We start from the raw sequence: 15,263 nt of genomic DNA on the forward strand, positions 1-15,263 counted from the left end.
TAGCAAAAGAATTTGGAGTATTTGATATGAAGATGAGCCCTGTAGTTGTATATCCGATGGTGGCTCCATGGGTACTTGTTTGGCCTGATATAGACTGGTATTTATTAGAGTTAAAAAGGAAAGGAAAAGATCAAATAGATTTGGTAAATGCATTCAAGCGCCACATAAATAAAGACTATAAAGAATTCATACATATATATACAGATGGTTCTAAGAAACCTGAGACAGGAGTGACAGGATATGGGGTGGCAATTCCTGCTAAAGGAATAGGAATTAATAGAAGAACATCAGAGTTTACACAGTGGAAATGGTGGCAATATTAGTTGCGTTAAGGTGGGTGGAAAAAACAAGACAAGAAAAGGTTCTGATATTATCTGATTCATCTTCAGTCCTAGTGAGTTTAAGGTCTTTTCACTCAAAAAGCCGTCAGGATGTATTATATGAAGTCCTTCAGTCAGTTACAAGGATAGCAAATAAAGGAGGACTGGTACAATTTATGTGGGTTCCAGCACATGTAGGGGTGAAAGGGAATGAGCAGGTGGATGAATTGGCAAAGAAGGCTTTAAAGAAGGGAAATATAGAAATGCAAATTAAAATAAGTAAAGCAGAGGTCAAAAGTATCATCTGGGAAAAAACTAACCAAATGTGGCAAGAAAGGTGGGATAGAGAGGAGAAAGGAAGACATTTATATCAAATTCAAAAGAGTGTAAAAATAACTAGGTTAGGTGGTGGGAACAGGAGAGAGGAAATTGTATTGACAAGGTTAAGACTGGGGCACGGAGCTCTAAACAAATCACTAAAATTGATAGGAAAACACGAGACAGGCTTGTGTGAGTGGTGTCAAGAAGAGGAGTCAGTGGAGCACGTAGTAATAAGATGCAGGAGGTATGAGGAACAGAGAATGATAATGAGGAATAATGTGAGGGAATTAGGGGTGCAGGAATTAACATTAAAAGGATTGTTGAACATAGAAGACAGAGCACAGGTTAGAATATTGTTAAATTTCTTAAAGGAAACAGGTTTGTTTAATAGGTTATGAAGACAAACAGGGAAATGGGAAAGTATGTTGGGTAAAGAATGATTGTGTCTAAGTGTTATAAGGGTTTTTTTTTTTTTTTATGAGGAAACTAGATTGATTCACACTCCGGAGCAGAAGGTGGCGGTAATGCACCAAAAGCAGGTTGCCAACCGCCGTTAAAAACAAAAAAGAAGAAGAAGAAGCGCTTCCGGGTTGTGATGAGAGACGTGTTGTCATCTTTAAGGAAGATGTCAGCACACGATCACCTGTCTTTCTGTCTGTGCGATTTAATCAGGTAAACATTGTCAATTATTTATTCATTGTGTAGATTTTAATGCCAATGCCTGATAAGTGAACGCCACTGAACTCTTGTTGCTACAGGACGAATGTTTAATAAAATTACTTGCTCAGTTCATTTTCTGTTTTAATGAATGAATGAAAGAATCCATTTTTTTTTCAAACATTTATGTATATTAATCTGCAGCTTTGTATAATTTTAATACTTTTAAACATTCCCAAGTGAAATTGGAGCCAATCATTTCTGTTCATGTTAACGGAAACAAGCTATTCACATGTATCACTCATTTGTCTCATACTGATTCATATATATATATATATATATATATACACACATCAGAATAAAATAAAATAATTAGAGGTGACATATTACATAAAATATTACAAGAAAAGCTGTAACAATGTACATTTCGAATACGATTGAGATCTTGTCTAATCGTACTGACTTTTAAGGCCTAATTATAGTTGATTATGCATTTTTATATGAAACGTTGTATGTAAACTGATATTAATTAGAAAGATGAATAATTGTGTGTTTTTTGCCTTCCACAGGTTACTGTGGTCACTGCTGTTGCCATGTTTCTATCTGAGTCTTGTCCTGACAGCCATCCTCTTCCTCTTCATCATGGGAGTGAGAACCTGGCTGCAGAATAAGAGGAAGAGCAGGAGAGCTCAGGACGGCCGTCCCGCCTTGGCCTTCTTCCACCCCTACTGCAATGCAGGAGGAGGAGGAGAGAGAGTGCTGTGGTGTGCTTTACGTGCTCTTCAAAACAGGTTAGATATTTCAGCTCTTAAGAGTGTGCCATTTATTTGGCCATACATTTATGGGTCAGAATAGGAAGTGAAAGCATGCAAAAAATATAAATAATACATATAATAAACAGTAATCCAAAATATTAATGATTTTATATTGTATTAAAGTTGTTATGTGTATATTTCATAAGCTTGAAGTTATTGATTCTAGTCTCTAAAAAGGTCATACAAAATATTATTCTATGTTTGACTGGCAAGTATTAAGTTGTCAGAAGACTTAAAAAGTAAAATGTATTGTAAAATGATCATGCCTAACTACAATGTTATCAGCATGACTAAAACCTCTTAAACAGACTGTTACTTGGCTACAGGTGGAAAACTGTACCATAAGTTTCCAGTTTACGTTGACCTCTATATGCATCTTAATATTATATTTCAAGTGATGTATATAATACACTATTTAAAAACATAATGTAATATAATGTGTAAAATACATACAGAACATTATTTAGGAATATATAATATGTGGGGGGACTCCATGGTATCGAGCTTATATATATATATATATATATATATATATATATATATATATATATATATATATGTATATATATATATGTATATGTATTATATATGTATATGTACATTTAAATTTAGTAATTTAGCAGACACTTTTATCCAAAGCGACTTACAAATGAGGACAATGGAAATATATATGTATTGTGTGTGTGTTGTTTTTTTGCAAATATGATTTATTCTAATGCAATATTCTCATCGGTTTTCTATCAGCTGTGACATAGGCTATAAATCTGCATGTTTTTTTATTTATAGGGCATTTTCCCACTAATCTCATTAACTTTAATTTCAAATTATTACATTTTATCTATAAATTAAAATATAATAATGTGATTGTTATTATCTATACGTTATCAAATTAAATCATTTACACTGAAAAATACAACTACATTAAATTATGAGATTCTTTAAAAAATATTTTTAATATACAAACAAGAAATGATAGTGGAAATGAACGTTTTTAACGAAATTAAAACGCCAGTAGGTGCCAATAGTGAGCGTTTAATGAGTGATTCATTGAGTTGTTCATTCAAACGATTCGTTCAAACAAAAGATTCAATAGATGTTTATGCATGGGTTAATGAAACTTTGACTCAACCGATTTGTTCAAAACATTGAATCATTCAGCAATGAATCGGATGGTTGTTTTGAGATGCGCTGTGGTTCCGCCAAAAATGTAAGTCACCTAATATTATTGTTGCTCTTTGAACTGTTTATAGAACTATTAAACAGTCTTAATGGTGAGTGATGTTATCTAACTAACTGTATTTTAAATATCAAAACTTTCCATTTTGAATTTTTACCTCCGTATGCTGAGTTTCTTAGTCTTTGGGTGTTTTGATTTCTCCTGGAGATGCTGCGTGAACGTCGCCTCAGCAGCGCGACCTTATACTGTCATTAGATGCATTATAATCCACTATTCGCCACTTACTCTAAATGTATTAAAATCTGAATAATACTTCATATTAAATTCTGACCTACAAAACATGGAAATTTACACCACAGGGAATTTGGAACCAAAAAATAAAAAATAAATAAATTTTTACACAAGTCCTTGTCCCTGGACTACTGCAATGTTTTTTTTTCCTTATTATTTCCTGTTGTATGCTCAATGGAAAGATATATTTGTTTATTTTATATATTTTTAGAAATTGTCTTTTTTATTTTAAGAGTGAACAGTTGAAATGTTGAATCTCATAATATTGTCTTAAAATATAAAAGATAATGATTGCATGTTGTTAATGATTTTAATTTTTTTTATTTTTTACATTATATAGGTTAAGAATGTGTAGTTAGACTGGCATGTCATGTATAAATTTCTGTGTTTGACTGAACTCTTGAATGCTTATATCAGCAGGGCTGGGTTTCAGCATGAACTTAACAAAAGAATGAACAAAAACAATAGCACAAATTCTGGATTCATACCCTATTTCAATCCCCTATATTTACGCAGGTATCAAGATGTTTCCTTCGTGGTTTACACAGGTGATCAGGGCGTGACAGCAGAAGAGATTTTAGATGGAGCGCGGCGGCGCTTCAACATCAGACTCCCCCGAGCTGTTAAATTTGTGTTCCTGAAACATCGTCTCCTGGTGGAGGCCAAATTTTACCCACACTTCACCCTTCTGGGGCAGAGCGTGGGCTCCATCTTCCTGGGGTGGGAGGCCTTGACTGAGTTTGTTCCAGACCTCTACATTGACTCAATGGGCTATGCCTTCACCCTACCTTTGTTCCGTTATCTGGGTGGCTGTCATGTTGGAAGCTATGTGCACTACCCAACCATCAGCACTGATATGCTGTCAGTGGTTCGAGAAAGAAATCCAAGGTTAGTCAAGAAAGCCAAATTATTGTTATTGAATTAAATGTAAATGTTTAATGTTTAGTGGCTTAAAAGCTTAGTTTTGTGGCTGATGTAGAGGTTAAAAGAATTCTATAATGATGCCATTGTATCACTGAATATAGATCCATTAAATCTGATCATATTTACTTTAATGAATATATTTTTGGCCTTATTTTGCGTAATGAATTAGTGTAGTAGTTCTAAACCAACTTACAACAGGGCTTCGGTATAAATTATTTTTTTTAAATTAGACAAATTAAAATATAGATAAAAATAATCGTGTTCTGTATTTTAATTCACCCCCTCAGCATTTAAATTCTTTTTAAATCCCACTTGAAATCCTGGAAATAAGAGGAAGCCTAATTTGAAGTGTGATTTCTAGCCCTGGAAAAAAAGTCATGCAAATTAATACAATCTTAAAACTTCATAGCCATTGTTATGATTATACATTTTTGTAATTGTGCCAACCTCTAAAATGTTTTATCAGGTAGAAATTATGCATGAAAAATATTCCTTAGCCAGTAAATCACCACTGAAAATGTAATACTACCTTTTTTTTTGTTAAATATTCTTTTTCACTCAAACAGCCATTGCTTTGAGCCATTATTCGATTACAGTTGAAGTCAAAACTTTGCATACACCTTTCAGAATCTGCTAAATGTTATTTTAGCAAAATAAGAGGGAACAAACAATGCATGTTATTGTTTTAGTACTGGCCTGAATAAGATATTTCACATAAAATGTTTGCATATAGTCCACAAGAGAAAATAATAGTTGAATTTATAAAAATGACCCCGCTCAAAAGTTTACATCCCCTTCATTCTTAATACTGTGTTCTTAAATGAATGATCCACAGCTGTGTTTTTTTTTGTTTAGTGATAGTTGTTCATGAGGAATCTCTTGTTTGTCCTGAACAGTTAAACTGTCTGCTGTTCTTCAGAAAAATCCTTCAGGTCCCACAAATTCTTTGGTTTTCCAGCATTTTTGTGTACTTGAACCCTTTCCAACAATGACTGTATGATTTTGAGATCCATCTTTCCACACTGAGGACAACTGAGGGACTCATATGCAACTATTACAGAAAGTTCAAACACTCACTGATGCTCCAGAAGGAAAAACCATGCATTATGAGCCTTTTGAAAACTTTTGAACAGAATGAAGATGAGTATATTTTTCTTGTTTTGCCTAAATATCATATTTTTTTCATTTATTACTGCCCTTCAGAAGCTACAGAAGATGCTTACATGTTTTCCAGAAGACAGATTAAGTAAAATTTACCTTGATATTCAAATTCAAAAAGTTTTCACGCTCCGGCTCTTAATGCTTGGCTTTTCCTTCTGGAGCATCAGTGAGCGTTTGAACTTTCTGTAATAGTTGCATATGAGTCCCTCAGTCGTGGACGTCACGGACACTACGTCCATATTTTTTTTTTTACAGTCTATGCTCGTTCCGCAAGTTCAATGACGGAGGCAGTGATGATTTTCTCCAGCCAATCAGTGATCAGCAGAGTTTACACGTCACGTTTTGGTAACGGTACGGTTCGCTTGGCACCTCGGCTGAGGTGGTACTGAAAAAAAGTACCAGGTACTGTACCCAGTGGAAAACCCGTACTGAACCGTACTGTGCCGTACCATGCAGTGGAAAAGCACCATATGGTGCTGAAATCTAAAGATGTCCGAGTTCCGCTCCCGTGCAGCTGATACTCGACTGCCATTGGCTAGTCTGCGTTCGAGGGAAGGGGCTTACCTTACTTTTAATCTTAAACAGCAAAATATAGAATATATTAGAATGATTTCTGAAGGATCATGTGACACTAAAGACTGGAGTAATGCCTGCTGAAAATTAAGTTTTGCATCACATGACGTTTTAAAACATCAGCACAGTTCTTTTAAGTTGTAATAATATTTAATCATATTACTGTTTTGCTGTATTATTGAAGAAATAAATGCAGCCTTGGTGACTTCTTACAAAAGCATAAAATTCTCGCTGACCCCAAGCTTTTGAACGGTGGTGTATATACAGTATAATTGGCCTGTAGAAATCTGACATATAATTCCATTTATGAATTCTTATATCTTCATTCTAGGTTCAATAATGCAGACTACATCTCCAGTAACCCTGTACTGAGTGCCATCAAAGTGATTTACTACTGTGTCTTTGCGCTGCTGTATGGCCTGGCCGGCTCCTGCAGTGATGTAGTCATGGTAAATTCCACCTGGACTTTAGGTCATATTCTGGCTCTGTGGCGCACCCCTAACCGCACCAGTGTGGTCTATCCACCATGTGACGTTCAGGCCTTCCTGGACGTCCCTATTGGGGATGAAGATGATGAGAAGGAGAGAAAGAAGTGTCACTCTGTGGTCTCCGTGGGTCAGTTCCGGCCTGAAAAAGACCATCAGCTGCAGATCAAGGCTTTTAGAAAGCTTCTGGACAGGAAGGGGGTGGAGTCTGCCGGGGGAGAGACCACGAAGCTGGTGTTGATTGGTGGATGTCGTAACCAGGAAGATGAAGACAGGGTACAGATGCTGAAGGGATTGTGTGTGGATCTGGGTGTGGCAGATAGGGTGCAGTTTAAACTCAATATCCCATTTGAAGAACTGAAGAAAGATTTAACAGACGCCACAATCGGGCTGCACACAATGTGGAATGAACATTTCGGTATTGGTAAGAAATATCACGCTCTCGGCAAAATCTCAAAACACTATACAGATTGATTATAAACACTATAATAAATTATTAAATATTATACAATAAATAGTTTTTTTAATTAAATTATCTTTAAATTTGAATTAAAACATTTTGAATTTAATTAAAATGTTACATTAGATCAGTTATTTTGTAAAATTGAATTAAAACAATATTTTATAAAAATTTAAAATATAATAGAATATTATATATATTATACATTATAAAATGTTTATTTATTTATTTATTATTTATAATTTTTTAAATTGAAATTGGTAAAGATTATTTTTGTCCACAGTGCATATTTGCCGGTGTTATTTTACCATCATTGATCTTATGTTTTAGTTTTCGGTAATATTTTGAATTAGATCTCTTTCATTTGAGTTTTATGAGTATATATTTATATTTTATAAATTATAGTATATATATTTTATTATATATTTATATATTATAAATTATAGTATATATATTTTATTATATATTTATATATTATAAATTATAGTATATATATTTTATTTTGAGTATATATTTCTTTTATAGTTTAAATTTATTTTTATTTATTAGTTTTAGTTTACTTTATCCTTAGTCCTTTGTTAAACTAAATGAAAATAAGAAGTGTTGCCTTGGCAATTAGCGCATATATATATATATATATATATATATATATATATATAGCTAATAGTAATATATTTTGGTGTCATTGATATTACATTTGCGTTTTCGTGGATATTTTGAATGAATTTCATTTTATATTTTCTGTTAATCTCTTTCATTTTAGTTTTAATTATGTAGTTGTGTTTGTCATTTGTATATACATTTCTTTAAATGCCTATATAGTTTGTATTTATTATTATTTTTTCGTTTTAGTTAGTTTAGTCCTTTTAAGTTAAACTCAATAAAAATAAGAAATGTTGACATGTTGTTGACAATTAGCTAATATATTTATTTATGGTAACAAAAATGTTTGTTTAGGGTTTTAGTTTCAATTTTAGTTAACTAATAACCCTTATATTTCCATGACCATTACTCTGAGAAATTCTCATCTTCTCCCACATGTCCACAGGTGTAGTGGAGTGTATGGCTGCAGGAACAATCATTCTGGCTCACAAATCTGGTGGTCCGAAGTTGGACATTGTAGTTCCTTATGATAATGGTCCAACTGGCTTCCTGGCAGACGATGAAGACAGTTATGCAGATGCCATGGAACGAATCCTTTATATGACTCCTGCAGCTCGATTAGAGATCCGACACCGGGCACGTCTGTCCGTCACCCGCTTCTCAGACCAGGAGTTTGAAGGCTCATTTCTTGCAGCTGTGGAGCCTCTAATGTCAACACTAAGACTGTGAGTGATAGAGGGGGTCATGGTGACTGACTATAGGGAATCAGCTAGATATAGTTCAGTCTAGTTCACAAGCTTGTGCTGGCCCCATAATGCTGACTCTAAATCATTCCTTGTCTAGAGCAGAAGTGAGCACTTCATACCTGCCTGTCTTGTAAACATTTGCTCTTTAAGTAACATCACTAAGGTAAGGGAAAAGCATCATGGGAAATGCTAATTCTGGTGAGATGCCGCCTTTTGCTTTAACTTAATGACAGATTGCTGCAAAGAACAGAAAGCAGTAGATTTTGTATAATTTAAATACAAACATGCAGTTTTTCTTCATATCAGTTATATGCACATTATACATGATAGAGTACAAATGTAATAGCTTTGTTTTGTTTTATTGTAAAAGGTTTAAGAGGGTTACACAACCAGACTAGTGTATCAAAAAAGTGATGTTTCTCTTGGAAGATTCAAATTATACTAGTGCTTTGTTGTTGTTTTTTACAATAAATTATATGCGAGTGGTGGTCTGGAAATATAAACAAAATGCTTGTCCTGTTTGTTGGAAATAGACTGAATGCACTATTACCACATCATTTTAAGTAGCAATATTTTGATGTAATTATTACATTCACAGTTATTACATTGGAAAGATGTGCTCAATTCTCATTTTTGTCACATACAGTTGTCCAAACCTTTTACATGATTAACCAAGCTCCAGTTGGTTAACAGAATTGGTTTTACATTATAACTGCGGTATACAGAAAAGCTGTCCCAGGAGCACAGATTCTGGGCAAGGGAAGCAGTGTTTGTCTGTCTAGACTAGATAGGAAAGTGAGAGCGAGGCCAAATTAAACAGCACATTGTATCTGGGAAAAGAGGAGGGAACTGAGAGGGTTGTGAGTATTTAAACAGCTAGTAACAGATTTTTTTCTATAATCAAATTTACTAAATGAAACAAGTACATTTTTCTCAAATACTACTGAAAGTTCAAACTGAATGAGTAACGGTATTTTGTTTTCTCAGTAGGCTTTGCTTTAAGAAGTTGAAATTGTGTTATCTGTGTATTTTTGCATAAGATTAATAGGAGAGATTTCTTAGTGTTTTAGATTTTATGCAAATAGTTTTATGCAATTTTATCAAGTTACACAAGCTACACAAAGTAGTTGAACTTATTAATATTAAGAAATATTCTCTTTTGTGGACTCAAACTGAATAAGCTCACAGTATATTGGTTTTAAACTTGAAAGCAATTGTTTCCTAAAATGGTTTACTTTAACTAATATCGGGTATTACAGTGTGCATGTGTACTTAATAATAATAATAAATATTATTTAGAATACCGTACTAATTTACAGTACTTGTCAAGCATGATTTTAAAACGTTTTTAATGAAATCTCTTCTACTCACCAAGGCTGCATTTATTTGACAAAAATACAGTAAAACAGTAATATTGTAAATTATTATTAATTTAATACATTTATTATTGAAAATTCAGCTTTGCATCACAGGAATAAATTAATATATTAAAATAGAAAACAGTCATTTTGAACTGTAATATTTCACAATATTAAGCTGTAAGTAAAAAAGAATATTGGAGTAAATTTGACAAGAAAATACTACTTCAGTCAAAATGACACATTCATTTTGTAATCAATTGTGAAATTTACTAGCAAAGTATGAGTTAAAATACTTTCTACAACATTGAATGCTTCATGGAACAAGGCTATTTTTCATAACGTATTAATTGCAATATTAGTTGCCTGAAACAATAATTCTGCCTCGTACATTTTTACTGTTTCATAATTCTAGTACTGATAACACCTCCATTCACAACTGTCAACATGTTCAATAACTGTGTAATAGTTCAAATATGTTAACAGAAATGAAACAACTTTGAGAAATATTCACAGGAGTAAGAAGTAACAGTTCATGATTCCAATCATAGGAACTTGTCAATCTTTCCCTGAACACTGCTCTGGATATGTTGGTAATAGGAGATTCTCAGAAAGGTTAAGAAAGCAGATTTCATCTTGGCTTATGACAGAATTAGATGTCTGTTCACTGATTTGATTTCACTGTCAAGAATTTATATTGATTTCTTCCTCTGTTCCGCTCCCCTTTGACCTACAAATTGGGAGGGCGACTGCATATTGTGTGCAAAAGTTACTTTGAAATCATTTCTAATTTCACTTTTTCAGATGCAGGAGAAAATCAGAAAGAAAATGTTTATAAATAAATGTAACGGATGCATCATTCATGCAGACACTTCTCTATGGGTCCTTTTACAGTAAATTACAAGGACACACACACACAGTTTATGTGCAAAAACAGATAACACTGTTTTTTTAATTTTCAAAAATCATGTTTTTTATCATGTTATCATGTTTTTGTTAGTTAGCTGTTTTTTTTGTTGTCATTTTTTAACCTAGTCAAAATAACAGCTGCAGTTTGATTGAGATTAATTGGAACGCACAATGAAAAAACATGATTTGAGTGTTAAAAATGGAGTTATCTGTTTTTGCAAATGAACTCATATCTCTCTCTCTCTATATATGCATGAATATGTTGTTTTAAAACTATTTTATAGCATTTTACAGTTCGATGAGTTGCCTTGTATAAACATCATATATATATATATATATATATATATATATATAGTGGGGTACAATGAATTAATTAACAGCTGTTTACTGTAGCACTGTACAGAGTTTTTCAAGTACATTATATCCAAAATGATATGTAGTAATTTTGCACAGTCATTTTTGAAATCAGATTATCAGACCATATTCTGGGTAAAACAAGCATTGGCTCTGCATGACAAAGTTCATCTTTACCCAGATGTGCACGAACAGGAGAGAGACGCCAAATTAAACAACGCCTTGTACACAGAAAGGAGGAGGAGAGTTATAAGAGCCATAACAGTTAAAAACGGGACTGTTTGGTAATAAGCGCATCCAGTCTGATTGACATGAAAATGAGGTGCTGTGTTTTTCTCTTTCTGCTCCTGCAGGTTTTTGGAGGTTTAGGTGAGTGTGATCTTGATGTTGATTATTAGCACAGACTGCAAGACATAAGGAATAAATATGTGACAATACTAACAATGGAAACATACGCAGCTTCATGCTAACATTAATCAGTCTAACGTGTTGACTTTTAATCAGTATTTTTTGGGAATATAGTTCTAAATCATTAAATGTGTAACATGACCTCTGACATGCAACCATAGGCGTTCCTCTGTTTGAGTTCAGCTCAAAAGCAGATGATGCTCTGCATATGGCGCTCCATCAGATTAATGCACGCATTGCCAGGAATCACCTCTACCGAGTGTCCAAGGCATCTGTAAAGAGGGTCAGTACACACTCTTACAACAGCTCTTTTATTTCTACATCTGAAAAACTGGTGACTAGTGAGGATCCAGTGAAAGACCAGTAGACAAACTGACAAACTATAACAAATGATTTGTTTTAAAAAAGCAACAGCCCAAAATATCGACTGCTGATAATTTGCTTTTATTTACCTTAAGATTGTTCCTCTGGGAACGAACACATTTGATCTGCATCTGAGGTTTGGCATTAGGGAGACGGAGTGTCAGAAGAGCTCTGGGGCCGATCCTCAGGGCTGCATGTACCGCAAAGGGTTTTTTGTGGTAAGTTATCTCAAGATATTCAAGGTAGATCGTAATAATTGTACCAGATTTGTGCACCATTCATAATTAAATTGACAACACCTTTTAAATTCCATTTCAATTGCTGAAGTTGAATTGTGGAAGCAATGGATGCAATATGTGAATATTCATGGAATTTGTATTAACTACTGTGAGTGGTTTTAATTTTCAACATATAAATTACCCATAAACATGTCATCACACGTCAACATGTCATCGTTGTCTACAAATCAGTGTATGAAACAACAGCTATATATATATTCATAATTTGTATACATTTCAAAATTTCATGTTTTTATTTTATAGGCCTTGGTAAAAGACTGCATTTCCCCAATGCTGAGAATTTTCAATATAATTATATAATAATGTCTTATTTTTGGTCAAATAAATGCAGCCTTAATGAGCATAAAAATATTTTTTTTTTCAAATTTGTTTTCAATCACTAGGACTCATTTTTCAAATATTAGGTCACATAAAAAAACAAAAAAACTCCTAACACTGTAACAAAAAAATATGAAAAATTATTGGAGTATGTTTACATGATAATACTATCAGTCTTTCTACTGTAAATGTTCCCATTTAATCCTCGCTATTTACAATTAATTGTAAAATTGACAAGCAATACACTTACAACAGATAGAATTACACAATGTTTTGTTTTGTAAAGTTTCTTTACAAAACAGCAAGTTTCCCCATTTTTACAGATGTAATGACATTGAAAGATTAACGTTTGTGTAGGTATTAGGTTTAGAATAGATTTCAGTTTGGTATTACTGTAGAAATGCAGCAAGTTGCCGTCTTAATCAGTTACTATTGTGCTTATTACTATGTGAAGAGATTTGAAAGTACTGAGCAACTGTTAAAAGCTATACCGACCCCAAACATTTGCATGATAAAAACAAAACAAAAATGTTTTTTTTTTTTAAATGTGCATATAAACAATGCTTTGTAGAAACTTGCATAATTGTTAGAAATAAGTAATATTGATTATTATTAAGAGTATAAGATTCTTTTTGCATGAATCTTATTGGATTCTTGTCCATACCCTTGGGGTTTTAGTCGGAGACAGGGTGCTATATCCGAGCCAGAGTGAGTCAGAACGTCACTCGCATCCTCTCTCTCAGATGCACAAAGGCCGACAGCTCAAGCTCCAGTGAGTCCAGTGAGTCCAGTGAGGAGGTGAGTGTCAACATAAAGAAAAATATATTTCAGCAGGGGCATACAAACATTACCATGAGTAGATACGCACCAAAATGTAAGTGTCTAGTAAACAAGCAAGAAGGGCTAGAGATGAAGTGCACATTTGCATCAGTAAATTTGAGTCCATTAAAATCTATTCATCGACTATTGTGCAGCAGTATGTAACCTATGTCAAGGAAAGTTAAATATACAGAATAATAATGTTTACATATAGTGTTTATGTAAAATGTTATTTTTATTTAGAAATACATGACTAAACAATGAATTAATTGCTGACAACAACTTTCCTCCAACAGGGGGGGTTAGGATTATACTATGATTTAAATCATTTTGGGACTAGAGGTAAATAAACTTGTCATCTTTTACACCTTCATATTTGGCATATTAATATTGTGATCACAATGCTGATAATGCTTTTGATATATTTGTAGACCGCACACATTCAACTTCAGCACCAAGTATTAACATGGCTCCACCAATAAGTGCGGGTCATCATGGAAACACTGAAAACAACCATGTTCGTGGAGACCATTTTAACAATCACCTACCATATCACTGACTTGCTGGATGAAATCACATGAAGACTCTTCATACAAACATTAAGGTGCTACAAACAAAGCTAAATGAAAAGATTGGTACTAAGAACCAATAACTGCAGCCTCCACTGAAACATGAAACAAGATTATTTACTGTAAGAGATGTGAATATGAATAGAAACCTGCTGGCATTAACCTCCACAAGAAACCCAATAAAAACAGAAACATGGATGATATCAACATGTATAATTTCATTTTAAATTACACATTTTGCAGAGGGATATGCAGAGCATGATGTTCATTGACCTTTGATGGATCATAACCGGATACTTTAATAATTTAATCTTAACTTCAGTTAGTCACTTCTCAACAGCCTGAAAAATACATTCAATAAACAAATTCTTCAAAATGAAATATGGACATGAGTTAATATGCATAATTGTTTGTATATATGCCAAGTGGCTCTTATAGGTGCTCACTGTAAGATTCTGAAGTTGGACGTCATGTCTGAATGGAGAAAATAAGCCAGAATCCTTCAACAAGTAAAAACCTACAGGGAGATTGAACTTCCTAATGGCCTCTTTTTATAAGATGAGAATATTTTGATCAGTTGTTTGATACACATGTTCTAGAATCTTAAGGCATGGCTGTATTCATGAGCCTATAATACAGGTTATAATACACGATATAAGATAAATCTATGTGAATAATGATTGTGTCATTCAGTCACATGACTTAAAAGTCCATCTCTTCATAGGTGAACAATTAGTAAAAGTCAGCTTGAACGTTCACCAGAGGAAGTAAGGACCAACAAGGTACAGCAAGGCAGGCAGGCATTTGTTTTACCTAGACAAAGATACTGCAGCAAATGAGAATATCTACAATTTAAACAGGTCTAATAATAAAAAAAAAAAGACAAACATTCCACAGTCTCACAGAATTAGACATTGGGGCAACTCCCTGTCCTTCATGTTTCAGTTTTGACAAATACAACTAAAACGCACTTAGTGGCTCAAAGAACAATAGTGATCAAGATCCATTCTAGATGCATCTATTGAGCACTGGATCTGCCACATAAATGGTTAAAGTTGTGCCAAACTAATATACCAGCCAAACACACGGTCTAATTCAGCCTACCCATCTAAAACTCCTCAAACAACAATAACCATCCAACCATTTAAAAAAACTTCAGTCTGAAATAACAAAATCTCTTCAGACTATTAAATAATCGATAATATAAAAACAATATCAAATCTAAATTAAAAATCCCACCCAACCCCAAAGTTCAAAATGTCAATAAGATTAATAGTTTAATGTAGTTTTGTCTTCCATGCAGTACCAAGGTGTTGAAGTGGAATCACTCAGT

At 33.5% G+C, this 15,263-nt stretch overlaps 2 protein-coding genes across 2 annotated transcripts; both read left to right on the plus strand.

Annotated features, from left to right (window-relative positions):
• The first annotated feature begins 1,224 nt into the window (after positions 1 to 1,224).
• On the plus strand, positions 1,225 to 9,034 carry LOC306873501 (GDP-Man:Man(3)GlcNAc(2)-PP-Dol alpha-1,2-mannosyltransferase-like). The gene is made up of 5 exons (XM_079422834.1): positions 1,225 to 1,313; positions 1,868 to 2,089; positions 4,098 to 4,469; positions 6,571 to 7,148; positions 8,233 to 9,034. Exons 1-5 carry the CDS (start codon positions 1,237 to 1,239, stop codon positions 8,514 to 8,516), a joined length of 1,533 nt encoding a protein of 510 aa, XP_079278960.1. The 5' UTR covers positions 1,225 to 1,236; the 3' UTR covers positions 8,517 to 9,034.
• Positions 9,035 to 11,329: 2,295 nt separating this feature from the next.
• LOC306873455 (secreted phosphoprotein 24-like) lies at positions 11,330 to 14,133 on the plus strand. The gene is made up of 6 exons (XM_079422764.1): positions 11,330 to 11,523; positions 11,724 to 11,845; positions 12,021 to 12,143; positions 13,221 to 13,340; positions 13,658 to 13,703; positions 13,793 to 14,133. Exons 1-6 carry the CDS (start codon positions 11,466 to 11,468, stop codon positions 13,918 to 13,920), a joined length of 597 nt encoding a protein of 198 aa, XP_079278890.1. The 5' UTR covers positions 11,330 to 11,465; the 3' UTR covers positions 13,921 to 14,133.
• The last annotated feature ends 1,130 nt before the right edge of the window (positions 14,134 to 15,263 follow it).

The sequence above is a fragment of the Barbus barbus genome, assembly GCF_936440315.1.
Source record: "Barbus barbus genome assembly, chromosome: 8".
In the NCBI taxonomy this organism is placed as follows: Eukaryota; Metazoa; Chordata; class Actinopteri; order Cypriniformes; family Cyprinidae; genus Barbus; species Barbus barbus.